At 35.8% G+C, this 26640-nt stretch overlaps 1 protein-coding gene and 1 pseudogene across 8 annotated transcripts in view; both read left to right on the forward strand.

Moving 5' to 3' along the window:
* SPATA6 (spermatogenesis associated 6) overlaps positions 1-26640 on the forward strand; it is a 186516-nt gene that overhangs the window by 108453 nt on the left and 51423 nt on the right. For 5 of the 8 annotated variants that reach the window (XM_023187716.1, XM_023187715.1, XM_023187712.1 and 2 more), the window contains 2 exons: positions 3519-3703; positions 7628-7727. The exons of 1 other annotated variant lie outside the window; for it this stretch is intronic. In XM_023187716.1, coding sequence (XP_023043484.1) covers positions 3519-3703; positions 7628-7727 — 285 coding nt within the window. The remainder of the gene's footprint in view (positions 1-3518; positions 3704-7627; positions 7728-26640) is intronic. 2 more of the 8 variants (XM_023187718.1, XM_023187714.3) reach the window with 1 other exon arrangement.
* Positions 7916-25221, forward strand: LOC111523266 (annotated as a pseudogene).

Consider the following 26640-nt stretch of genomic DNA (forward strand, 5'->3'; position numbering starts at 1 on the left):
TTTTTTAAGCTAAGGCTGAAGGCTTTAAGTTTGAAGTGGATTCTTATTAAAGAGACCTGCCCTTTCGTTATACCTCCTAACCCCTTGTTTAGATATAAGACTTTCCAAAACATAACACTCTAATTCCATGGAAGGAATACATTCAAGCTGTGTTCACATTGCACAATTACTTCATGTCTATTTAGCTCTAATTTCCTTTCTCATTACTTGTCCTTGATGTCTTATATTCTGTATTGTAACTTTTTTTGAGTTCTCCTGTTATATTTATTTAACACCCGTGATTGTTGTTCCCTGCTTTGTTTGGTACTTTACATGCAGAAGATGCTTAATAAGTGTTGAACACTATTGAGTTACAGCATTTAAGATTCTTGTACAATGTGTCCCTCCCACCTCTATAATATTCTTTATTACATTCATATAGAAATAGCCAAACTGTTGTTCATTTTTCATCTTTGCTTATCTTTTCTTGTGCCTTTTTCTTTTTCTGAATGACTTTTCTCCTCCTTTCCTTTACTCATGGCTTTGATTTCAATTCTGCCTCCTCAATGAGACCTCCACCATTAAGACCATTAGAAGTCTTTCATTCCTTTCAATTTCTTTTTGCAGTTATTGTCATTGGAATGTGTTTGACACTTCAGCGTATCTTATTGTCATTTATCCTTCTGTGTATGCAATGTCTTATCTGGATTGTGAGTTTAAATTTTTATATTTCTTTAGGTTTGAGTATTAGCTAACATGTTCAAGAGATTCTCAGTGAATATTCTGATAGAAAATCAGTGGTAGTTACCTATAAAAGGCTTTATATAAAGCATTGCTGACTAGTTTGGGGAGAAAATTTAGCAGATAAAAATGAAGTGATCTGCCATCTAACATGTCTCAATTGACATTGAAATTGTTAAAAAGAAAATAATCCAGGCCAAGTGGCTCATATTTGGATATATTCTAGAAACAGCAATGTGATACCTTCTCCCACTTCCTTTTTCTTTCTTGTCTTGTCTTGTCTCGTCTTTTTTTTTTTTTTTTTTTCTTTTTCTTTGAGACAGAGTCTTGCTATGTCACCCAGGCTGGAGTGCAGTGGTGCAATCATAGCTCACTGCAACATAGAACTCCCGAGCTCAAGTGTTCCTCCTGCCTCCGCCTCCTGAATAGTTGAGACTACAGGTGTGAGCTACCTATTCTGTGTCTCTTAACATATGCACTTACATTGTTGACCATGAACCTCCTTGATCTTGTTTTTAACATTTACTGTGTTTTTGTTTTGTCTCTGAACAGCTAAAAATGGAGCAATTTTATTTTTTTCTTCAATCTCGATCACATATTTCTTGTTGGTCAGTTATTGGGGACTGTAATTGAGTTATTTGCACTATGTTCTGTTAGGTTCTGGAATGAAAGCATGATTCTCTCAGCTGACCACTGACTTATTATTTGTTGTAATTTTGGAAAATAGTGAAAAGTATGGTAGTGTTGAAGCAAAACCTATGCTGGACTTAGGTTTTAATAACAAATGACATACATTTATTGGGCAACTAATTTATACATCTAGACATTCTGCAATATAATTTAAGTAAATAATGGAAGATCTGTAAGCTAGCTGTTATTAACTTTATTTTTCATGTGAGGAAATGAGTCTGAGAAGAATTAGATAGCTGTCTAAAAGGTCAAATATTTAACAACTAGCACTGCTGTAACATAAACTCTTAAAAGCAGGGACTTTGTTTTGTTCACTGTTGTAGTCCCAACACTTAAGACATGACTGGGACTCAGATATTTGTTAAATGAATCCAGTTCCTCTCCTCTTATTCTCTCTTGAACTCAACTTCAGATTTTCACTCCTGTCACTCCTTTAAAGCTATTTTTGTTGATGTTATCAATGACCTCACTGTTACTAACATCCAAAGATCTTGTCTTTTCTAACTTGACTTCTCAAGTTATATTTACCCATTAGTTACTCCCCCTTTCTTGAAATTCATTGTTGACTGACTTCCAAAACAACACATTCTCTTGTTTCTTTCCTTTCTTCCCTGGCTACTCTTCAGTAATGTTTTCTTTTCATCTTTCATGCCTCTAAATATTGGAGTATTCTCAGGGCTAGTTCTTCAGATGTTTTCTACTTTTGATTTACTTTTACTTCCTTGGCAATATCACCCAGTGCAATATCTTTAAATACCACTTAGATGCTAGTAATTACTAATTTATATTTTTATCCTGGACTTTTCCCCAAACTCTGCTCTAATACATTGAATTATTAATAGATTAATAGATGTGAAGCTTAATATGTCCAAAACTAGACTCCTAATATCTTAATTTTCTATGCTTACAGTTGGAAGAGTATATCTAATTTATACAAACCCAACCCTTCTAGTTGATTAGGACAGAAAACCTTCGTGTCATCTTTGACATTGAGACCAGTTTCGACCTGTTGGCTGTGTCTTCTAAATATATTCTGAATCTGATCACTTCTTACCTCCGTTGCAATCTTTCTGGCCCAAGCCGGCATCCTTTTCCAGATTTTATTATAATAGGTTCCTAGCTGATTTCCTGCCAGGACCCTTGGCCCCTCTGCAGACTATTCTCAATATAATAGCCTGGGGTGTCCTATTTATAGAAGGAAAAAGTCAGGACATGTTTTTATCTCAGAATAAAAGACTAAATTCTTAAAACCTACCTTTTTTACCTCATTTCTTACTGCTCAGTCCAGCTCCACTGGCTCCCTTGCTAATATCAAGCATGTCCTCCTCCTACTCCCAAGATCTTTGCATTTATTTTTCTCTCTTCTGGCATAGTCTTTCCACAGATAATCTTTGTGACAGGTCTTACGGTCTTTACTGAGGTTGTCAGGTCTGCGTGAGGTTCCTACTGAGTATCCCATTTAAAATTGCAGTTCCTTTCCTGCATACCCTTTTCCATCCCACCTAGCAGCACTTAACCCACCTTCTTCTCATGTTACTTAATATCCTTTAATACACTCTATTCTACTTCTTTATCATGGTGTGTTTTTGTGTTTTACATTTATCTCTTCTTATTAGAATATATATTTTACCAGAATGTAAGTTGCATAGGAGTAGGAATGTATTCGTCTTTCCTTATTTGTTCATGTGTCCATTCTCAGAACAAATGAAGTAGTGAATGAGTATTAGACCTGAATTTGAATCTAGTTCTGTTTGACCTGATAGCTAAACTAGGCTACCATTTGGTTTATGTGGATATATTATTTGTTTTAGATACACACACCCCTATGCAAACCCCACCACTACTCAAAAGCCTTTTGAAGTAATGTCTTATAAATTTTACATATAATGAACAATCTTGATATATTTAATATTTAATCTTACACTGACTAATTACTATATTCCGAATTTTATCTTTAAATATAGCTGTGGCATGTATTTGTTTTATTACTTTTATAAAATTAGTATGTGTGCACACACATATTACTACTGTGCATACTATATTACTATATTTTGTTATATACGTGTGTATCTGTATGTGTAGATCTATATAATTAATTTTTAAAACAGGTTATGAGGACACCCCATGGGAGAGACTTCGATGACTCTTTAGAAAAGTGTGAAGAGTATTTGAGCCCAAGGTCGTGTAGTAAGCCCCAGCATTCAGCGAGGACCTTACTAGTCCATTCAGCACCCTCAACAATGCCAAAGCATCCTCCAAGCCCTGTGTTAAATAGAGCTTCTCTCAGGGAAAGGTAATTATGTGCGGTCTTCATTTCTGTACTGATCTTTGAATAATAAGTATTAGAAGGGAAGCAGCAATTATGCATGTGAAATGAATATCTATAAAAGTGTAATTTGATTTTAAGAGGCTTAAATTGTTTCTGTTTAAAATATATTACATATTAGATAATGTTAGATATTTCTTCCTAGCACAGTTCTCTAGATGTGGGTTTATTCACCAGGTATGGGTCACATTAACCCTAATTACAGATTATAGTTCTTAAAAGTGAAAAGTAATATATATGATTGTTTTTAGTAGATTCAGAGGAATTTAATATTACAGGCTTGCCTTAAGTGTAAACACAACACAGATTATATTTTTTATTTAGTCATAATGGCTATCTATATATTGTTGGTAGATGGTATCTAGTTTTCTCAAACAACCTTCTCCCAACTCCCTAAGAGCATCTTAATCATGTAAAGATTCCAACTGTCCCTTTAAAAATGCTATGGCAGCCAGAGTCTGATCCTGTTATAATTTAGATGTGAAATAAATAGTTCCTTTTCATATATTTTAAAATTGAAATTGGAAATTCCTTGCCTCTGTCACAAATAGTAATATAGAAAACCATGTTTCTGTAATAAGTTGAAAAGAAATCAATCCTGGTGAAAAAAATTATGTAAGTTTTTTCTGTATGTAAGAGAAACACTGTCAACAATGTGGAAATCGATGTATCTTTACAGCTGGTGTCAGAAAGCGAAAGTAAGCACACCAAATTCCTGTAGTGTATTGGGGTCATCAGGCATAATTAACAAAGATTTAATTAGCTGTAGAGAATATATTGAAAGTTTAACTCAAAACTGATGATTTGAACAACAGTGTATTAGTTTGGATGCTGTACTAAAACAAATCTATTTTAAACATACTGGTTTGTCTGTTTACTTATTAGCTTTGCAAGCATTCATAATGGATGTATGGAGGCATGTTGTAGACCCCAATCCTGAGATACGTAATTTTGATTAAGGTTGCTTCTAGTTCATTAGAGTCAGGCCTGTGGTGGGGTTGGGAGGATCATGGAATCATTAACATAGGTGCACACACAAACAACAACAACATCATCAAAAATTCAGGAGAAAAACTGAAAGGTTTTTCTGCTGAAGTTGATAACTTGCATCTCAGTATCAGGGGACTTTCCTTGATTTCCTCATCTGCCCAGCTGTTTAGACATACCGTTGATGCTCCTTTCTTTTTATCAACTTTTAGAAATCATCTCTAGTGATTTTATTGATTAGGTCCTTTGTCATCTCTCTAAATTTTCCAGAATTTCTTAAATCTGTATTTCCTTGGATATGTTTTTATTTACTTTTATAATAAACTTTTATAAATAAATACTTTTACAAATGAGTATTATTTACTTTTATAAATAAATTTATGTTTTTATTTACTTTTATAAATACTTTTATTTTTCTACCTTTTCACATATTTTGTAGAACTCTCCAATTGTAAACCTACCACTCTAGTACAGTATTAATTTTAGTTCTGTGTTACTTTATCTTTGTATACAATTTTGTTCCAGCTTTTGACCCTCAGTCTTTTCTGGATTGATAAATTTGTCATTGAGGCTATATTCAAAAATTCTTCATTGATGACAGTTAAAGTTAGCTGCCCCTTTATTCATATTTCAGTATGGGGAAGGGCTTAGAGTAGATAGCGGTGGCATTTACACATTATTTTCACTCAGGATGATAGATGTAGTAAGTTCTTTGCTAGAAGAAAATGAGTGATTCTAATGTTAAACATTACCTATTTTAACTATAACTTGAGGAAGGTTAGGTAATTTTAAAATAAAAGAATACAATGGCAATTTAGTTTTGAATTTCCCTATACAAATTAACATTTTATTAGTATACTCTCTGGGACAGGCATGACAGATAAGCTTTTTTTACTTTCACTAAAGCAGAACACCTTTGATTTGAGTGTATTTTCTAAATATCTAGATTAGTCTCTAAAGGAAGATGAAATGTCTAAGGCATACTACTAGGAACAAAAACATTTTATTCTTTTCAACACTCAGTACCGCATCTTTAAATATAAGACATTCTCTGAAATGGCTTTTTCTAGGTCACTAAGCAGTATACTTGTAGGGTGTTTATACAATCTATTGAAATCAATAAACAATTTAAACCGATATAAATGTAGATTGTATGTTCCAGGGAAAATTGGAAGTTTTGCGTGGGCGCTGTATGACAGAACATACAGTTATAGGAGTTTATCTTTGTAAATATTTATTGAAATTAAATAAATTTTCTCTAAGATTGCAGTGAAATGCTGACTCCTTAATCATGTATATAAACAGATTTTTAGAAACTTTCCCAATGGCTTTAATCAAATGAATTTCTTTATTTATACTGAAGGTGGATTTTGCTTTGTGCCCATTTAAGAAATTCCTCCAGTGAAGTTAGCACAACATAAAATGGTTTCAATTTTGGTTATAAGTGTTATATTTCAGAAGTTGTTTCCTTCTCAATGTGTAAATATTAATATTATAATTTAAAATTTGTGTGAAGTTTTGAGTTATTACTAAAATTAGACCAAGAAATACTAGCAAATCTACTGAAAAAGGAGCTGATACTCTTTTGAATCATGCTTAAAGTTTTGACTTTTATAAATGAAATTAGATTGAAAAGCAAACGTTCCTTATTCCACAGCACAGACTAGTGGATCCTCTAATAGTATCATTGAAGAGATCCAGTGGATCCTCACTGCTGAGTAGTTGGATCTCAGATTTCCGAGATGTGCTATATATATTGCAAATAACAAAGTCTGCTAATTTATTTTTCATAGGTGCAATAGAACTTGCTTTTGCATATACAGGAGATTAAAATTTAGATAATTGATTATTCGTTATTTGTTGCATTTTTAAAGTAGATTATATAAAACATTTATCCTGTTTAGTGGTTTATACTTTGTATAAACATATGATATTGTAGCTTTTAAGAACAAACTGGTCTCATGCCTATAATCCCAGCACTTTGGGAGGCCACAGCGGGCAGATCACAAGATCAGGAGTTTGAAACCAGCCTGACCAACATGGTGAAACCTGTCTCTACTAAAAATATAAAAATTAGCCAGGTGTAGTGGTGGGCAATCCCAGATACTCAGGAGGCTGAGGCAGGAGAATTGCTTGAACCTGGGAGGCAGAGGTTGCAGTGAGCCGAGATTGCGCCACTGCACTCCAGCATGGGTGACAGAGCAAGACTCCATCTCAAAAAAAAAAAAAAAAATAAGGACAAACTAGGAAGAAAAAAAGGCAAAGATTTAAGCAACATAGCAACATTTTACCTATTTCATTATTATATGAAATAAAGTCATTTATCTATACTAGTGTTAGTTGTGAATTTGAGAAGGGCATAGGAAAGAGAAAGGGATATTTTGTTTCTTCTTTCACATCTTTAATTTCAACCCATATTTTTCAGTTTTTTAGATGCATTTATTCATAGCTGAGACTAGAGAGATGATATCATCTGTGTTGTAAAGAAACCATTTAACTTCTATGTTGCTCTGCATTCTGAAAAAATGAGCATGATTAAATTGTAAATATTTTTATCTATTATATACATTTTGTTTCATTTCATAAAATTAGGTATTTTTTTCTCAGCAGGAAGGAATTTTTTCACATAGCTTGAGGGTATGATTGCTAGAGAATAGGAAGGATATGTAAAGGCATTGTACATAAAATTACTGTTTTAATATGAAAATCTGTATCTTTAATTAAAGCTCCAGATAATTACGTGTGAAAATCATTAAAATGGTCAGATATGTAGGTATGTTCTCCCAAATGTATGCCAACCTTTATTCGGACTATTTGGTGAACATATGGTGGAAACTTGATAGTATAGCATAGAATCAATACCTGATTTTAGTAATAAAAATAAAACTTATTTTATGCCTACAGGTTTCATTCTGACTGGTGTTCACCTTCAAACTGCGATGAGATCCATGACCGGGTAAAAAATGTCTTGAAATCACATCAGGCTCATCAAAGACATTTATATGTTAGTTTCTAAAATTTTCTTTCGAAGGCTATTTATAATAGGTCAAGAAAACCACCAAAGATGCCTAAAGCTTATAAAATTTAGTCACCCGAAAGAAAAAAAGAAAGCAAGCTCCATTTGATGGAAATCACTGGTTTTGCCCAAGGCAACATATCTAAATTCCTGCTTGACCTAAGTCATTATGCAAAATGTTTGAAATAGACCATCTGAACTATGAACAGTGTTAGTGATAATTATCTTATAAAGTTTCAGTACATAGTGACTTGATGATAATTATTTCACAGCCTTCAAAATATGAGAACTCTTGTTTCATGGTTCAGTATAAAGCAATTTCATCTGCTGCAGATATATTTAATTCTAAATGGTAGCATGAGGGGGTAGTGAAAGGTATGTATTTTGAAGAAACTTCTCAGTTAATTTGTATGTTAGTTGAATAAAAGAGGAAAAGAACAGGTCAGGTTTGTCAGGTTTAATATTAGAAAAAATCTATATGAGGATATTTTCTGAGAAAAAGCAGATAAGCATTCATATAAATGACAGCTGGGAAATAATGACAGTACATTTTTGTGTGTTTGATCTCTTGTTTCATTCATTAGTTTAAAAAGCAATCATTTATCATCAATGTGTGTTGGACACTAAGATTAGTCTTGGGGGATATAAGGGGTTTATATGACCTTGGGATCACTTTTTACAGTTTTAAGTTTCTATATACATGCTATTTTTAAAATTAAACTTCTTTTCAAAGTATGGAAAAGAACACATAGAAAATGTAAAAATAGTAAGTAACAGCTTGATAAATTATAAAATTAACAGTCTTATGTAAACTACCTACCAGATCAAGAAACAAAGCAGTTCTGCAGAAGCCCCTCTTGTTCCTGCCAGCTACTGCCATTCCAAGTGTAAACATTATCAAACTTCTAACAAAGTTGTTTATCTTCTAGTAGCAAGATATAATATTGCATGTTTTGAACTTTATATAAATGACATCCTACAGTGTCTACTTTTTTATTCTTGTTTCTCTTTGGTTTTTCAATTCAAGCATTTTTGAAATTTAGACATCTTGTTTTACGTGGCAGTGTAGCAGTAGTTCATTCTTGTTGCCATAAATAAAATGTAATCATACAATACATTTTATTGTATGAAAATGCTACCATTTATTCATTCTTCCATTTTTGGGCGTTTAGTTTGTTTGGGGTGTGAGCTGTTACAGAGCTGCTGTAAGCAGTATGCACATGTCCTTGGGTGACATTGCATACATTTTATTTGGGTATGTATCTACCAGTGGAATTAATCAGGGGGAATGTGTACACTCAGCTTTAGTAGACACTATCAAAGAATGTTGCACATGGTTTTAACAGTTACACTCCCACTACCAATGTGGGAGAGTTCTACTTGTTTCATATCCTCCCTACTCCTTTGATTGATTGATTGTGTGTGTTTGTGTGTGTGTCTGTGCTTCTATGTGTTTTCATTTGGCATTTTGATAAGTGAAAAGTAATTTATCATATAATGGTTTTAATTTTCTGTGTCCTGTGACAAGTGAATATTCTTATTGGCCATTTGGATATCCTCTTTTGTGTTCACGTCATTTGTTCATTTTTCTACTGGATTGTCTTTCATTTTTAGGTAAGATTTCCATGTAGATGCTTCATATGAGTTCTTAGATATAGTTTTTCAATTTTCTTTTCCCACTCTGTGCCTTATCTTTTCACTCTTAATAGTATCTTTTGATTAAAAGTAGTTGTTAATTCTAATGAATACAGTTTATCATTTTTCCTTTTTGATTAGCATCTTTATAGTTTTTGTCTACTTTAAGACTTTCTTGTATGTCTTCTGAAGGCCTTTTTTCTTTAACATTTAAATTTATTTTTTAGAATTATCTTTTTCCACACAGTGGTAGCTAGGAGTCACATTTCAAGAAAGGTTCAAGTCTCGTTATTATAGATTTGTCTGTTTTACTTTCTGGTTCTCTTAATTTTGTTTTATATATTTTGAAGCTATGTCATTGGATGGATTATGGAACTTTAATTATGAAATGTCCCTCTTTATCTCTAGTAATATTCCTTGTTTCACAGTATATTTTATCTGATGTTAGTATAGCTATAGCAGCTTTTCTGTCTAGTATATGCATGGTATATAATCTTCAAGTCTTTGGTTTATGTCATTATATGTAAAGGATATATCTTGTAAGTACCATGTGAATTTTTTTTTTCAAGAATGAAAATCGAGTATTTTTATGTAGGTTGTTTTGTCTTTTGTTTGGATTAATCAAAATTTTAAACAATTTATTTTCCTTTGTATTAACTCATGGTTCTTTTTAAACTATTTTGTTATTGTTTGCCTTATTTCAACATACATACATGACAAATTATTTTTTATGACTTTTCTAATAATATGGGAACATGAAAACATTTAACTGTTTTTAATCTGCTTTCTTTTTTGCTTATCTGTTATCACGCATTTTAATTCTACATGTATAAAACACAAGAAATTATTTTTGTTCATCTAGTAACATTTATTTTAATCACATATTATTTTTCATTCTTTCTTGCAATTCACTGTTTCCATTTGGGTTCTAGAATTGTTTTCCTTCTAACATGAAGAACTCTCTTTAATACTTCTTTTTATGTCAGACTCCTGGATAAGAATTCTGATTTTTCTTGAAAACATCTTGGTTCTATTTATGCACAATAGTTTTTCTGGATATAGAATTCTAGGTTAATAGTCATTTTTTTTTTTTTTTTTTTTGGCATTTAAAAGAAGCTAATCCATTGTCTTCTGGCTGCTTCTGTATCTGTTGAAAAGTCAGCTATTATTTGTTTGCAATAATATGACTTTCCCCCTTCTGTTGCATGTAAGATGTGCTATTTGCATTGTGTTTAGTAGTTTTCCTATGATCTATCTAAATGTGGTTTTACTGAATTAATATCCATTCAGTATGCAGAACTCATGTCTTTCATCTGTTTTGGAAAACTCTTAGCCATTCTTTCTTTAAACATTGCTTCCATCCCAATATCTCTTTGCTATTTTTCTAGAACTTCAAATTACACTTACATAAAAATCTTTAAAATGTGTCTCGTATGTATCTTATGCCTATATTCGCATTTTTCATTATTTTTTTCTCTCCAGTTTGGATATTTACTTTTAAACTGTTCTTTGCTAATTCTGTATTCTGCCATATTTTCATTGATGTTAAAACTTTGATGAAATTCTGATTTTGAAGTTTTGATGAAAGCTTTTCATGAGGTTTTGATGTTAAAACTTTGATCGATGAAATGGGGCAAATCCTGGGGAAATGCAAATTACTATAACTGATATGGTTTGGCTGTGTGCCCACCTAAATCTCATCTTGAATTCCCGTGTGTTGTGGGAAGGACCCTGTGGGAGGTAATTGAATCATGGGGGCAAGTCTTTCCTGTAGCTGTTCTCGTGATAGTGGATAAGTCTTATGAGGTCTGATGGTTTTTAAAAGAGGAATTCCTCTGCACAAACTCTCTCTTTGCCTGCTGCCATCCATGTAATGTGACTTGCTCCCTATTGCCTTTAACCATGATTGTGAGACTTCCCCAGCCATGTGGAACCGTAAGTCCAATTATACCTCTTTCTTTTGTAAATTGCCCATTCTTGGGTATGTCTTTATCGGCAACATGAAAATGGACTAATACAATAATTAACTGAAAATGAAATATTAGTGGTTATATATCTATTAAATAAATTGAATTCGTAGTTAAGAACTTTTTCAAGGAGAGAGGCCTAGATGGTTTCTCTGGTTAATCCAAACAAAATTTGAGGAGAACACAATACCAGTCTTGCACATCCCTGAAAACAGAAGAAGGAAAACTCCTTGGGTCACTTTATGAAGTCAGTATTTACTGTAATGCTATAACTAGACAGCGACATTGCAAGAAAAGAAAAATGCAGACAATGGCCCTCATGAATATATATACAAAAATTCCCAAAAACATAGTAGCAAATTAAATCCATCTGTATATAAAAATGAAAATGCCTCACAGTTAAATGGACTTATTGCAGAAATGCAGTATAAATTTATCCTATTAACTGATTAAGAAAAAGCATATTTCTTATATGTAGTTTCAGCAGACACAGAAAAAGCATTCAATAAAATTAAACACCTTTCATAATAAAAACTCTTAGTAAAGTGGGGGTAGAAGTGAACTTCCTTTGAGAAGGAAATTGGAAACCTATTTTGGAAACCTATATTTGGAAACCTGTAGCTAACATTATACTCACTGGTGAAAGACTGATTGCTTTTTCTCAAAGTTCAGAAAGAAAACATTGTTTTCTTTAGCGTCATACTGAAAATCTTAGGCAATGTAATAAGGCAAGTAAAATAAAAGTCATAAAGATTAGAAAGGAAGAAACATAACTGTATTTGCAGAAGATATGATTATTTATAGTAAATAAATAAACAAACTCTAAAGGATCTACAGAATAGCTCATAGAAATAGTGAATTGAGCATGGTCACAGAAAGAAGGAACATCAGTTTTTTTTTCTATATACCAGCAATGAGCAATTGATATTTTAAGTTAGAAGATCTATGCCATTTATAATAGCAGCAGTAATTTAAATGCTTAGCTAAAATTCTAACAATATGTGTAGGATCTGTATGCTGAGAACTGGAAAACATTATTGAAAGAAATCAAGGAAGACAAAAATAAGTAGAGTTGACATAACATGTTCATGGATGGGAGGATTCAATATTTGAATCTCAATTTGATATCTAGATTTTATGCAGTCTTAATCAAAATTCCGGCACATGTTTTTAGTAGATATTGACAAGCTTATTCAACAACTTGTATGAAAGGCAGATAAACTTAAAAAATCAAAACAGTCTCAAAATGAATGAAGCTGGAGGACTCACTGCGTAATTTTAAGATTTTTACAGTAAAGCACAGTAATGAGGATTGTGTTATATTGAGTAAATTATGGACACATATATCGAAGGAATAGAATAGAGATTCCAGAAATAGACCCAGGTAAATACTGTCAACTGATTTTGACAAAAGTGTAAAGCCAATTAAATGTTGACTTAGTTTTTGTTATCTTTTGAACAAATGGTTCTTAATTTTTTTTAAAAGCCCCTTGGCATGTAATTCAAAATAAATCATAGACCTTGAATGTAAAACTAAAACTTCTAGAGGAAAACGTAATAGAAAGTCTGTGTAATTTAAGTTTGGCAATGAGTTTTTATATAGATAGCAAGCACAACATCCATAAAGTTAAAAAAAATTGACAAATTAGATTTAATTTGCTCTGTGAAAGTCACTATTAAGAGAAAAAAAAGGCCACAAGTTGGATGAAAATACTTTAAAATCACATATATGACTTAGGACTTGTATCCAGAGTTAGGAAAAAAAGAAAAGCACAAAACAACAATCCAAACTTAACAAAAAGAAAATAACCAAATTAAATAACGGGCAAAAGATCTGAACAGGCATTTCACCAAAAGAACACATTAAAACATGCTGAATTCATAATGGAAATGCAAATTAAAACCATAATAAGATACTACTATACACCTATTAGAATCATTAAATAAAAACAACAACAAAATTATGCTGACAAGGATATGGTTCAAAAGGAATTTCCATTTAATGCTGGTGGGAATACCAATGGTATAGCCACGATATAAGACAGTTTTAAATAAAATGAAACATATACTTATCATATGACCCAGCAATCCTACTTCTAGGTCTTTATCCAAATGCATTGAAAATTTATATTCACCCGAAAATCTGTACACAAATATTTATAGAAACTTTATGGTTGCCAAAAACTGGAGGCAACAAAGATGCCCTTTATTGGTGATGGTGAACAAACCTATGGTATGTCTGTCTTCAATGGAATACTACTCAACAATAAAAAAGAATGATCTGTTAATTCACAGAACATGATGAATCTTAAATATGGCTTGTTGAGTGAAAGAAGCCAGATCTCCAAAGCTACATGTATGATTTTATTTATATTACATTATTGAAGTAACAAAATTTGTAAGGAGGGACACAGAAGATGTTGGCTACAAGAGAGACCAGCCTGACAGGGAAATCTTCAGGTTTAAGGAACTGTTCCGATTGGTATGGGAGTGATCAATACATAACTTTAAGCATTTGTCAAAACTCATAGATATATACATCAGAGTTAACTTTACTATATGAAAATTAAAAGAAAAAAGCATGATGTTGTGTCATCCAAGGATGTAATGATTATCATAATTAATGAACATAACAATATTAAAATGTAAGACATGCTTAAATTAACTGACCTAAATAACTTTGGAATATGATGTTTTAAATGCGTATATGGTAAGGCTAAGACAAAAAGCACAACATAGTCACTATATTCTAGGTCAGAGGCCAGCAAACTTTTTCTGTAGACAGTAAGATGTTAAATACTTTTTACTTTTTGGGTCATAGGATCCCCATGACAACTACTCAGCTGTATGGTTGTAGCAAGAAAGCAATCGTATGCAGTATGTAAGCAAATGAGCATTTCCGTGTACCAAAAAACTATCATTGTGCACTAAAATGTGAACTCCATGTAATTGTCACATGAATTTTCATAAAATATTCTATTTTTATAGTCATTTACAAATGTAAATACAATCCTTAGCTCTTATATCATACTAAATATTCAGTGCCAGTAGTTTGATAACCCCTGCTCTAGTAGATAAATGTGTTTCATATGGGATTAGCAATTCTGAAAATATTTTACACTTGTGTTAGAGTTGAACCAATAAGTAAATAAACTGTAGATAAAGACAGTAGATTTCTCATTGTCAGAAAAATAATTTACAAAGAAGCCAGGAGGATGAAGGCTAAAATGAACTCTGTGATGTTGGGTTAGAGTTTGAGATAAGTTTTAATTCATGTTTATTTAAAAATATATACAAATAGATTGATTCAGAAATAAATAAATAGATATGAAAGTATACCTGAGTTAGTATACATACATATTTCCTAGCTCTGCCCTTCAGAAGGGCAGAAGCAGTGTCAATAGCAATGAGCACAGCCAGATCCCAGATCTTGGTTTCTGAAAAACCTTTTTCCAATAAAAGTTGCTAGCACTCTTGTAACAATGGCTAATTCTGGGGCTGGGGTAGGGAAAATACAGGATTAACATGGAGCATCTTGTAGTGCAAAAAGTGAAGAATTGCTCAAAAAAGGTGACGGAGAGGGAGAGGGGGCATGTCAATAGGACACAGAAGCCAATCTAAATGAGCCTCTAGTGGTCAGTATTGGAATAATATTATACAAAGCAGTAGAATTGGATTATAATTCAAAGAATAAAATAAATATCCAAGAGTCCATACTGATGTAAGTGAAACAATGAATAACTGAGAGGGGGAATGGATAAATCTCCATTACAGAATTCTAAATAAATGATTATGAATAATGTACCCCCTACAGGAAGTGGAGCTTACTTTCATTCCCCTTGAGTGAGTACTGGAGTGACACTGGACTTAGTGACTTGCTTCTAATAAGTAGTACATGGAAAGGACAAATAGCAACTTAGGTGGAGAAATTGTAGTGACCCAATAGGTTCTTGTTGTCCACTGCCCACAAAAGCTAGTACACTGAGAAAAGCAGGAGTTACAGTAGAGAAAGTATTTGATAATAACAGGGCCAGTCAAGTGAGGAGATGGGAGATATTTCCCACATCTGCCTCTCTGAGAATTCAGAGGCTCAGGTTTTTAAGATTGCTATGGTGGTTGGGGAGCTGGAGAACTGAGGCAATTGATTAGCTAGGGATGAAGTCACAAGAGTGTTGAGACTATCTTCCTGCAGCTGAGTTGGTTCCAGAGAGGAGTTGCAGGATGAATTGAGTCAGTTCCTCGGTGTGGATCACAAGTCCAGGTGGCATCTCTTGGTCTGCCAAAATGCTAATCTGAAAAATACTTCAAAGTTCTCTAGGTTTCACAGTAGTGATGTTATGCACAGGAGCAGTAGGAAAAGTTATAAATTTTAAAACCTCCAGTTACATGACTCTGGGACAGTAAGCACTACAGAAAAGCAAGCTAAGCAAGCAATTACAGGTTATTGTTTAACCATGTTTATTTTTTTAGCAAAGTTAGGAACCCCCCCACCATAATTATAACCTTTCGGCCTTTGCTTTACAAAGGGCAGTTTCAGACCCGTAACAAGGATGGGGGTTAGTTTCAGGAAGAGACTATTATCATCCTTACTTTAAATTTAAACCTTCAACTGAATTTAGTTGCTCCCATGATGAGCTTGCCCTATCTGTAGGGATGAACAAAGGCAGTCAGCTTGTGAGGTTAGAAGCAAAATGGAGTGAGTAATATTAGCTTTCTCTCACTGTTAAAATTTTGCAAAGATGGTTTTAAAATGTGGAAGACACCACCTTAAAGAAGTGATAAAGTTAACATCATCAGTGATTACTCAGGTTGATATCATATATCCTTTGATATCATGTGATGTGAGGGGTGTTTCTCTGTGATATTGTTCTGCCAAAGCCATAACTGTAGTCTAAATGTAAGAAAACTTCAGACAAAATCAAATTGAAGGACTTTCTTCAAAATACCTGATCAGTACCCTTCTACATTATCAGTCACATGTAACAAGGAAGGACTATGAAACTTGTCACAGATAGGATGGAGGAGATTAAGGAAAAATGATGACTAAATGTAATAGGATATTCTCTATTGGATCCTGGAACAGAACAAGTACATTATTGGAAAGACTGGTGAAATCCAAATTAAGTTGTCACTTTATAGAATAGTACAGTGCCAATGTTATTCTCTTAGTTTTGTCAGATGTACCATGGTCATATGTTACATTAAGAAAACCTCAGTGAAGGGTGAAGTTTCTGTGTGTAGGAACTCTCTATACTGTCTTTGCAACTTTTCTGTAAAGATAAATATTCCAAAGTAAAACGGTTACAAAGTTATTGAGTTCTTACTTTCAGTCCTTTGTACCTTTAACTGATTTGGTGTGATTCTAGGTCCCTTCCCTCTCAAAGTTACTGTATGTAATTCTTACTTCTCCAGCAAGACAGATAAAACTCCGTTCTGCCTTTCAGAGGCTTTCTCCCTAGCTTTTTATCCCCTCACTGCATAGTCTCAGACATTCTGCAACTGTCTCGAAGGAACGTTCAGCTCAGTTTTGCACCCATTGTGTCTCAATGAATTTTAGTCTCTAGAGTCATTAATTTTGTCCTTCTAGCATAGTGAGACTGCCAAAAACCTGCTGGATTCTCTGGCCTGCAGCAGTGGACCTGTGGTTAAAAGAAGCATGGATACTTGACATTTTGTTCTGTACTCAGAATCCACAAATGCCTCCAGGAAAAACAAAACAAAATGAAACAAAACAAAAAAACTCAGATGCAAACCGTGAGCTCACCTCTCTGAGAGTACCTCCTCTCGGGAATCTTAGCACCACTAATAAATGTTGTTTAAGCAGCTTTCTAATGCCTTTACCACGAGAAAAAAAATTTACATATGTAAGCAAACTACTTCCTATTCAGAAACACCACTTCGTTGTTTTTTTTTTTTTAATTATACTTTATGTTCTAGGGTACATGTGCACAACGTGCAGGTTTGTTATACATGTACATATGTATAACATAGGTATACATGTACGATGTTGGTGTGCTGCACCCATTAACTCGTCATTTACATTAGATATATCTCCTAATGCTATCCCTCCCTCCTCGCCCCACCCCGCAACAGGCCCCGGTGGGTGATGTTCCCCTTCCTGTCTCCAAGTGTTCCCATTGTTCAATTCCCACCTATCAGTGAGAACATGCGATGTTTGGTTTTCTGTCCTTGTGATAGTTTCCTGAGAATGATGGTTTCCAGCTGCATCCATGTCCCTACAAAGGACATAAACTCATCCTTTTTTATGGCTGCATAGTATTCCATGGTGTATATGTGCCACATTTTCTTAATCCAATCTATCATTGTTGGACATTTGGGTTGGTTCCAAGTCTTTGCTATTGTGAATAGTGCCGCAATAAACATACGTGTGCATGTGTCTTTATAGCAGCATGATTTATATTCCTTTGGGTATATACCCAGTAATGGGATGGCTGGGTCAAATGGTATTTCTAATTCTAGATCCTTGAGGAATCACCACACTGTCTTCCACAATGGTTGAACTAGTTTACAGTCCCGCCAACAGTGTAAAAAAGTGTTCCTATTTCTTCACATCTTCTCCAGCATCTGTTGTTTTGTGACTTTTTAATGATCGCCCTTCTAACTGGTGTGAGATGGTATCTCATTGTGGTTTTGATTTGCATTTCTCTGATGGTGAGTGATGATGAGCATTTTTTCATGTGTCTGTTGGCTGCATAAATGTCTTCTTTTGAGAAGTGTCTGTTCATAGCCTTTGCCCACTTTTTGATGGGGTCGTTTGTTTTTTTCTTGTAAATTTGAGTTGTTTGTAGGTTCTGGATATTAGCCCTTTGTCAGATGAGTAGATTGCAAAAATCTTCTCCCATTCTGTAGGTTGCCTGTTCGCTCTGATGGTAGTTTCCTTTGCTGTGCAGAAGCTCTTTAGTTTAATTAGATCTCATTTGTCCATTGTGGCTTTTGTTGCCATTGCTTTTGATGTTTTAGAAACGAAGTCCTTACGCATGCCTATGTCCTGAATGGTATTGCCTAGGTTTTCTTCTAGGGTTTTTATGGTTTTAGGTCTAACATTTAAGTCTCTAATCCATCTTGAATTAATTTTTGTATAAGGTGTAAGGAAGGGATCCAGTTTTAGCTTTCTACTTAATGGCTAGCCAGTTTTCCCAGCATCATTTATTAAATAGGGAATGCTTTCTCCATTGTTTGTTTTTGTCAGGTTTGTTAAAGATCACATGGTTGTAGATGTGTGGTATTATTTCTGAGGGCTCTGTTCTGTTTCATTGGTCTATATCTCTGTTTTGGTACCAGAACCATGCTGTTTTGGTGACTGTAGCCTTGTAGTATAGTTTGAAGTCAGGTACTGTGATACCTCCAGCTTTGTTCTTTTGACTTAGGATTGTCTTGCCAATGCGGGCTCTTTTTTGTTCCATATGAACTTTAAAGTAGTTTTTTCCAATTCTGTGAAGAAAGTCATTGGTAGCTTAATGGGGATGGCATTGAATCTAGGCATTGAATCATACCTTGGGCAGTATGGCCATTTTCACAATATTTATTCCTCCTATCCATGAGCACGGAATGTTCTTCCATTTGTTTGTATCCTCTTTTATTTCATTGAGCAGTGGTTTGTAGTTCTCCTTGAAGTGGTCCTTCACATCCCTTTTAAGTTGAATTCCTAAGTATTTTATTCTATTTGAAGCAATTGTGAATGGGAGTTCACTCATGATTTGGCTCTCTGTTTGTCTGTTATTGGTGTATAAGAATGGTTGTGATTTTTGCACATTGATTTTTTTATCCTGAGACTTTGCTGAAGTTGCTTATCAGCTTAAGGAGATTTGGGGCTGAGACGATGGGATTTTCTAAATATACAATCATGTCATCTACAAACAGGGACAATTTGACTTCCTCTTTTCCTAATTGAATACGCTTTATTTCTTTCTCCTGCCTGATTGCCATGGCCGGAACTCCAACACTATGTTGAATCGGAGTGGTAAGAGCGGGCATCCCTGTGTTGTGCCAGTTTTCAAAGGGAATGCTTCCAGTTTTTGCCCATTCAGTATGATACTGGCTATGGGGTTGTCATAAGTAACTCTTACTATTTTGAGATACGTTCCATAAATACCTAGTTTATTGAGAGTTTTTTAGCATGAAGGGCTGTTGAATTTTGTCAAAGGCCTTTTCTGCATCTATTGAGATAATCATGTGGTTTTTGTCTTTGGTTCTATTTATATGCTGGATTACATTTATTGATTTGTGTATATTGAACCAGCCTTGCATCCCACGAATGAAGCCCTCTTGATCATGGTGGATAAGCTTTTTGATGTGCTGCTGGATTCGGTTTGCCAGTATTTTATTGAGGATTATTGCATCAATGTTCATCAGGGATATTGGTCTAAAATTCTCTTTCTTTGTTGTGTCTCTGCCAGACTTTGGTATCAGGATGATATTGGCCTCATAAAATGAGTTAAGGAGGATTCCCTCTTTTTCTATTGATTGGAATAGGTTCAGAAGGAATGGTACCAGCTCCTCCTTGTACTTCTGGTAGAATTCGTCTGTGAATCCGTCTGTTCCTGGACTTTTTTTGGTTGGTAGGCTATTAATTATTGTCTCAATTTCAGAGCCTGTAATTGTTCTATTCAGGGATTCAGTTTCTTCCAGGTTTAGTCTTGGGAGAGTGTATGTGTCCAGGAATTTATCCGTTTCTTCTAAGTTTTCTAGTTTATTTGCGTAGAAGTGTTTATAGTATTCTCTGATGGTAGTTTGTATTTCTGTGGGGTCGGTGGTGATATCCCCTTCATCATTTTTTATTGCTTCTATTTGATTCTTCTCTCTTTTCTTCTTTATTATTCTTCCTAGCGGTCTATGAATTTTGTTGGTATTTTCAAAAAAACAGCTTCTGGACTCACTGATTTTTTGGAGGGTTTTTTGTGTCTCTGTCTTCTTCAGTTCTGCTCTGACTTAGTTATTTTTTGCCTTCTGCTAGCTTTTGAATGTGTTTGCTCTTGCTTCTCTTTTACTTGTGATGTTAGGGTGTCAATTTTAGATCTTTCCCACTTTCTCTTGTGAGTATTTAGTGCTATAACTTTCCCTCTACACACTGCTTTAAATGTGTCCCAGAGATTCTGGTATGTTGTATCTTTGTTCTCATTAGTTTCAAAGAACATCTTTATTTCTGCCTTCATTTTGTTATGTACCTAGTGGTCATTCAGGAGCAGGATGTTAAGTTTCCATGTAGTTGAGCAGTTTTGATTGAGTTTCTTAATCCTGAGTTCTAGTTTGATTGCACTGTGGGCTGAGAGACAGTTTGTTATAATTTCTGTTCTTTTACATTTGCTGAGGAGTGCTTTACTTCCAACTATGTGGTCAATTTTGAAATAAGTGTGATGTGGTGCTGAGAAGAATGTATATTCTGTTGATTTGGGGTGGAGAGTTCTGTAGATGTCTATTAGGTCTGCTTGCTGCAGAGCTGAGTTCAATTCCTGGATATTCTTGTTAGCTTTCTGTCTTGTTGATTTGTCTAATGTTGACAGTGGGGTGTTAAAGTCTCCCTATTATTGTGTGAGTGTCTAAGTCTCTTTGTAAGTCTCTAAGGACTTGCTTTATGAATCTGGGTGCTCCTGTCTTGGTTGCATATATATTTAGGATAGTTAGCTCCCCTTGTTGAATTGATCCCTTTCCCATTATGTAATGGCCTTCTTTGTCTCTTTTGATCTATGTTGGTTTAAAGTCTGTTTCATCTGAGACTAGGATTGCAACCCCTACCTTTTTTGTTTTCCATTTGCTTGGTAGCTCTTCCTCTATCCCTTTATTTTGAGCCTATGTATGTCTCTGCATGTGAGATGGGTCTCCTGAAGACAGCAGACTGATGGGTCTTGACTGTTTATCCAGTTTGCCAGTCTGTGTCTTTTAATTGGAGCATTTAGTCCATTAACATTTAAGGTTAATATTGTTATGTGTGAACTTGATCCTGCCATTATGATATTAACTGGTTATTTTGCTCGTTATTTGATGCAGTTTCTTCCTAGCCTCAATGGTCTTTACATTTTGGCATGTTTTTGCAATGGCTGGTACCAGTTGTTCCTTTCCATGTTTAGGGCTTCCTTCAGGGTCTCTTGTAAGGCAGGCCTGGTGGTGACAAAATCTCTAAGCATTTGCTTATCTGTAAAGGATTTTATTTCTCCTTCACTGATGAAACTTAGTTTGGCTGGATATGAAATTCTGGGTTTAAAATTCTTTTTTTAAGAATGTTGAATACTGGCCCCCACTCTCTTCTAGCTTGTAGAGTTTCTGCTGAGAGGTCTGCTGTTAGTCTGATGGGCTTCCCTTTGTGGGTAACCCGACCTTTCTCTCTGGCTGCCCTTAAGATTTTTTCCTTCATTTCAACTTTGGTGAATCTGGCAATTATGTGTCTTGGAGTTGCTCTTCTTGAGGAGTATCTTTGTGGTGTTCTCTGTATTTCCTGAATTTGAATGTTGGCCCGCCCTACTAGGTTGGGGAAGTTCTCCTGGATGATATCCTGAAGAGTGTTTTCCAACTTGGTTCCATTTTCCCCCTCACTTTCAGGCACCCCAATCAGACGTAGATTTGGTCTTTTTACATAATCCCATACTTCTTGCAGGCTTTGTTCATTTCTTTTTCTTCTTTTTTCTTTTGGTTTCTCTTCTTGCTTCATTTCATTCATTTGATCCTCAATCGCTGATACTTTTTCTTCCAGTTGATCGAGTCGGTTACTGAAGCTTGTGCATTTGTCACGTATTTCTCGTGTCATGGTTTTCATCTCTGTCATTTCATTTATGACCTTCTCTGCATTAATTAGTCTAGCTATCAATTCTTCCACTCTTTTTTCAAGATTTTTAGTTTCTTTGCGCTGGGTACGTAATTCCTCCTTTAGCTCTGAGAAGTTTGATGGACTCAAGCCTTCTTCTCTCATTTCGTCAAAGTCATTCTCTGACCAGCTTTGATCCGTTGCTGGCGATGAGCTGTGCTCCTTTGCAGGGGGAGATGCGCTCTTATTTTTTGAATTTCCAGCTTTTCTGCCCTGCTTCTTCCCCATCTTTGTGGTTTTATCTGCCTATGGTCTTTGATGATGGTGACGTACTGATGGGGTTTTGGTATAGGTGTTCTTCCTGTTTGATAGTTTTCCTTCTAATAGTCAGGACCCTCAGCTGTAGGTCTGTTGGAGATTGCTAGAGATCCACTCCAGACCCTGTTTGCCTGGGTATCAGCAGCAGAGGTTGCAGAAGATAGAATATGGCTGAACAGCGAGTGTACCTGTCTGATTCTTACTTTGGAAGCTTCCTCTCAGGGGTGTACTCCACCCTGTGAGGTGTGGGGTGTCAGACTGCCCCTAGTGAGGGATGTCTCCCAGTTAGGCTACTCAGGGGTCAGGGACCCACTTGAGCAGGCAGTCTATCCGTTCTCAGATCTCAACCTCCGTTTTGGGAGATCCACTGCTCTCTTCAAAGCTGTCAGACAGAGTCGTTCGCGTCTGCACAGGCCTCTGCTGCTTCCCCTTTTGTTGTTTAGCTGTGCCCTGTCCCCAGAGGTGGAGTCTACAGAGACAGGCAGGTTTCCTTGAGCTGCTGTGAGCTCCACCCGCCTCGAGCTTCCCAGCAGCTTTGTTTACCTACTTAAGCCTCAGCAATGGCGGGCGCCCCTCCCCCAGCCTCGCTGCTGCCTTGCGATTAGATCACAGACTGCTGTGCCAGCAATGAGGGAGGCTCCGTGGCCGTGGGACCCTCCCAGCCAGGTGTGGGTATAATCTCCTGGTGTGCCCGTTTGCTTAAAGCGCAGTTTTGGGGTGGGAATTACCCGATTTTCCAGGTGTTGTGTGTCTCAGTTCCCCTGGCTAGGAAAAGGGATTCCCTTCCCCCTTGCGCTTCCCAGGTGAGGCGATGCCTCGCCCTGCTTAAGCTCTCGCTGGTCGGGCTGCAGCAGCTGACCAGCACCGATTGTCCGGCACTCCCCAGTGAGATGACCCCAGTACCTCAATTGAAAATGCAGAAATCACCGGTCTTCTGTGTCACTCGCGCTGGGAGTTGGAGACTGGAGCTGTTCCTAATGGCCGTCTTGCTCCACCCACTCTTCCAGGCTTTTTATAGTTTCAGGTCTTGCATTTAAGTCTTTAACATATCATGAATTAATTACTGTGTATGGTGAGAGATAAGGGTCCAAGTTTAATTCTGCATACGGCTAGCTAATTTTCCCAGCACTATTCATTGAATTAGATGTTCTTTCCCCGTTTTGTTTTTGTCAACATTAGTTAATTGTGGGTATGTGACTTTATTTCTGGATTATCTATTCTATTCCATTGATAATGTGTCTGTTTTTCTTCTAGTATTATGCTGTTTTAGTTACTATAGTTTTGTAATATAAGTTAAAGCTATATAATGTGATGCTTCCAGATTTGTCCTTTTTACTTAGGATTGCTGTAGCTATTCAGAATTTTTTTTTTTTGGTTTCATATGAACTTTAGGATTATTTTTTCTAATTCTTTGAAAAATGTTGTTGGTGATTTGATAGGAATTGTGTTGAATCTGTAGATTGCTTTGGGTACTATGGTCATTTTAACATTACTGATCCTAACACACCATGAGCATGGGATGTTTTTCCATTTGTTTGTGTCACTTACAATTTCAACAGTGTTTTGTAGTTCTTCTTGTAGAATTCTTTCACCTCCTTAGTTAAATGTATTCTTACGTATATTTGTGTGTGTGTGGCTGTTGAAAATGGGATTGAATTCTTAATTTGGCTCTCTGAAGGTTATTGATTAATAGAAATGTAACTAATTTTTGTACACTGATTAATTTTTAAGTTTTTGCTTTGGGCCCACCAAATGGGAGGGGGAGATGCAAGGTGGTGGCAGTTGCAAACTCTGGCTCCAGCCTCACGCTGCTCCACTGCCCAACCTGGGCGAGTAAGCCCCGTTCTCGTCGACATCTGGATGCAGTCAAATGAGACACACTAATTGAGAAACTGATTATTGGTGAAAGTAAGTATTACGTATTTGGGAGAAACCTTGATTTGTGTGACTTTACCATTGAACACCAGTCTTGCACTCAGTTCCATGCTGCCTTTGTCTACCACAAGCATCTGAGGAGAGTTTTCCTAATAGATCTGAACAGTACACAAAGCACTTTCTTGGGTCACATTTGGTTGGAACCTCACAAGCCTCAGCAAATTCCTATCAATTCCAGGATCTCATTGACGCATCCACAAGGGCATACACTCTGTGTGAGACACTTCAGACATTGCCATTGGCTGTGAAAGGAGTTGAGAAGATGGGTGAAGAGGATGATGAACTCAGGTGCTTACTGGGGCTTCCAGAGGAGGAAACTAAGCTTGATAACCTGAGATAGTTCAACGCTGCCCACAACAAGTGGATTTCCACCCTTACCATTGAGGAGGGAAATCTAGACATTCCAAGACCAAAGAGGAAGTGGAAGAACTCATGGGTGACATTCAGTGAGGATGATGAGATCATCAACTTAGAGGATGTGGATCCCTCAGTTGGTCGATTCAAGAACTTAGTGCAAACTGCAGGGGTCTCAGTCCAGAAGAAGCAGGGGTAGGGCCCTGGCTCCTTGCGCCTGGAGGAATCAGGGAGAAGGCGCATGCAGAACTTTGCCTTTAACAGAGGACATCCCCCACACACAGTGAAGCAGACTCCCAGCTTCCATGAGACAGCACTCATTGGTAGCTTGTTTATGCCCTACGTAAACCTTGCCTCTGATGTGGACTTGACTCCCGTTGTGCTGGCAGCAGTGAATACAAACCCTGCACCAAACCTTGCCGTCCATAACCCTGAAACTGTAAATGAACCCAAGAAGAAGAAGTACGCAAAAGAGACCTGGCCAAGCAAGAATCCCACATCTTCCTTACTGATTTGATATTTTTGGTCATGGAGAAATGTGGGATTGGGTGGGAATAGGGTGGAAGGGTGATGGGGAGCTAGTGAACTAGGGAGAAAAACTTTCCATGTGTGCAGTATCAGTTTTGTTTTTTGGTGGAGTCTTTAGGTTTTTTCCAAATATAAAATTATATCATTTACAAGGAAGGATAATTTGACTTCTTCGTTTCCAGTAAAGTTGGATGCCCTTTCTTTCTGGTCTTTCTTTCTTTCTTTCTGGTCTGATTGCTCCACATAGGACTTCCAGTGCTATATTGAGTAACAGTGATGAAAGTGAGCATCCTTGTCATGTTACAGATCTTAGGGGAAGGGCTTTCAGTTATTACCCACTCAGTATGATACTAGCTGTGGGTCTGTTGTATATGGCTTTTTATTGGGTTGAGGTATGTTCTTTATATATCATTGTTTTTAGGGTTTTTATTATGAAGGGATGTTGAATTTTATAACATGCTTTTTTAGTATTAATTGAAATGATTACTTGATTTTTGTCCTTCATTCTGTTGATATGATGTATCACACTGATTGATTTGCATATGTTGAACCATCCTTGCATCCCTGAAATAAATCTCACTGGGTCATGATAAACAAACTTTCTAACGTATTGTCAAATTCGATTTGCTAGTATTTTGTTGAGAGTTTTTATATCAATGTTCATCAGGGTTATTGATCTGTAGTTTTCTTTCTTTGATGTGTCTTTGTCTGGTTTTGGTATCAGGATAGTACTCGACCATAGAATGAGTTTGGAAGTACTCCCTCCTCTATTGTTTTGGAATAGTGTGTTTAGGATTGGTATTAGTTCTACTTCGAATGTTTGGGTTGCAAGGCATGATGGCTTATCCCTGTAATCCCAGCACTTTGGGAGGCCAAGGCAGGAGGATCTCTTGAGCCCGGGAGTTTGATACCAACTTGGGCAACATGGTGAGATCTTGTCTCTACAAATAATAATAATAATAGAGTAAATAGGCATGATGGCATGTATTTGTTGTCCTAGCTCCTTGGGAGGCTGAGATGGGATAATCGCTTGAGTCCTGGCGGTCAAGGCTGCAGTGAGCTGTGATCACACCACTGTCCTTCCGCCTGGGCAACAGAGCAAGATCCCACCTCAAAAATAAAATAAAATAATAATAAAGTAATAAAATAACAAAAATAAATGTTTGGTAAAATTAGTGAATCCATTGAGCCCTGTGCTTTTCTTTGCTAGGAGACTTTTTATTACAGTTTTGATCTTATTATGTATTATCTGTTCAAGTTTTGGATTTCCTCATGGTTCAATCTTGGTAAGTTTTACGTGTTTAGGAATTTGTACATTTTTTTCTCGGTTTTTCAATTTATGGAATACAGACCACTGCTTGTAGTAGCCTCTAATGATCCTTTGAAATTCTGCCATATCTGTTGTAGT

Source organism: Piliocolobus tephrosceles, chromosome 1, assembly GCF_002776525.5.
Source record: "Piliocolobus tephrosceles isolate RC106 chromosome 1, ASM277652v3, whole genome shotgun sequence".
NCBI lineage: Eukaryota > Metazoa > Chordata > Mammalia > Primates > Cercopithecidae > Piliocolobus > Piliocolobus tephrosceles.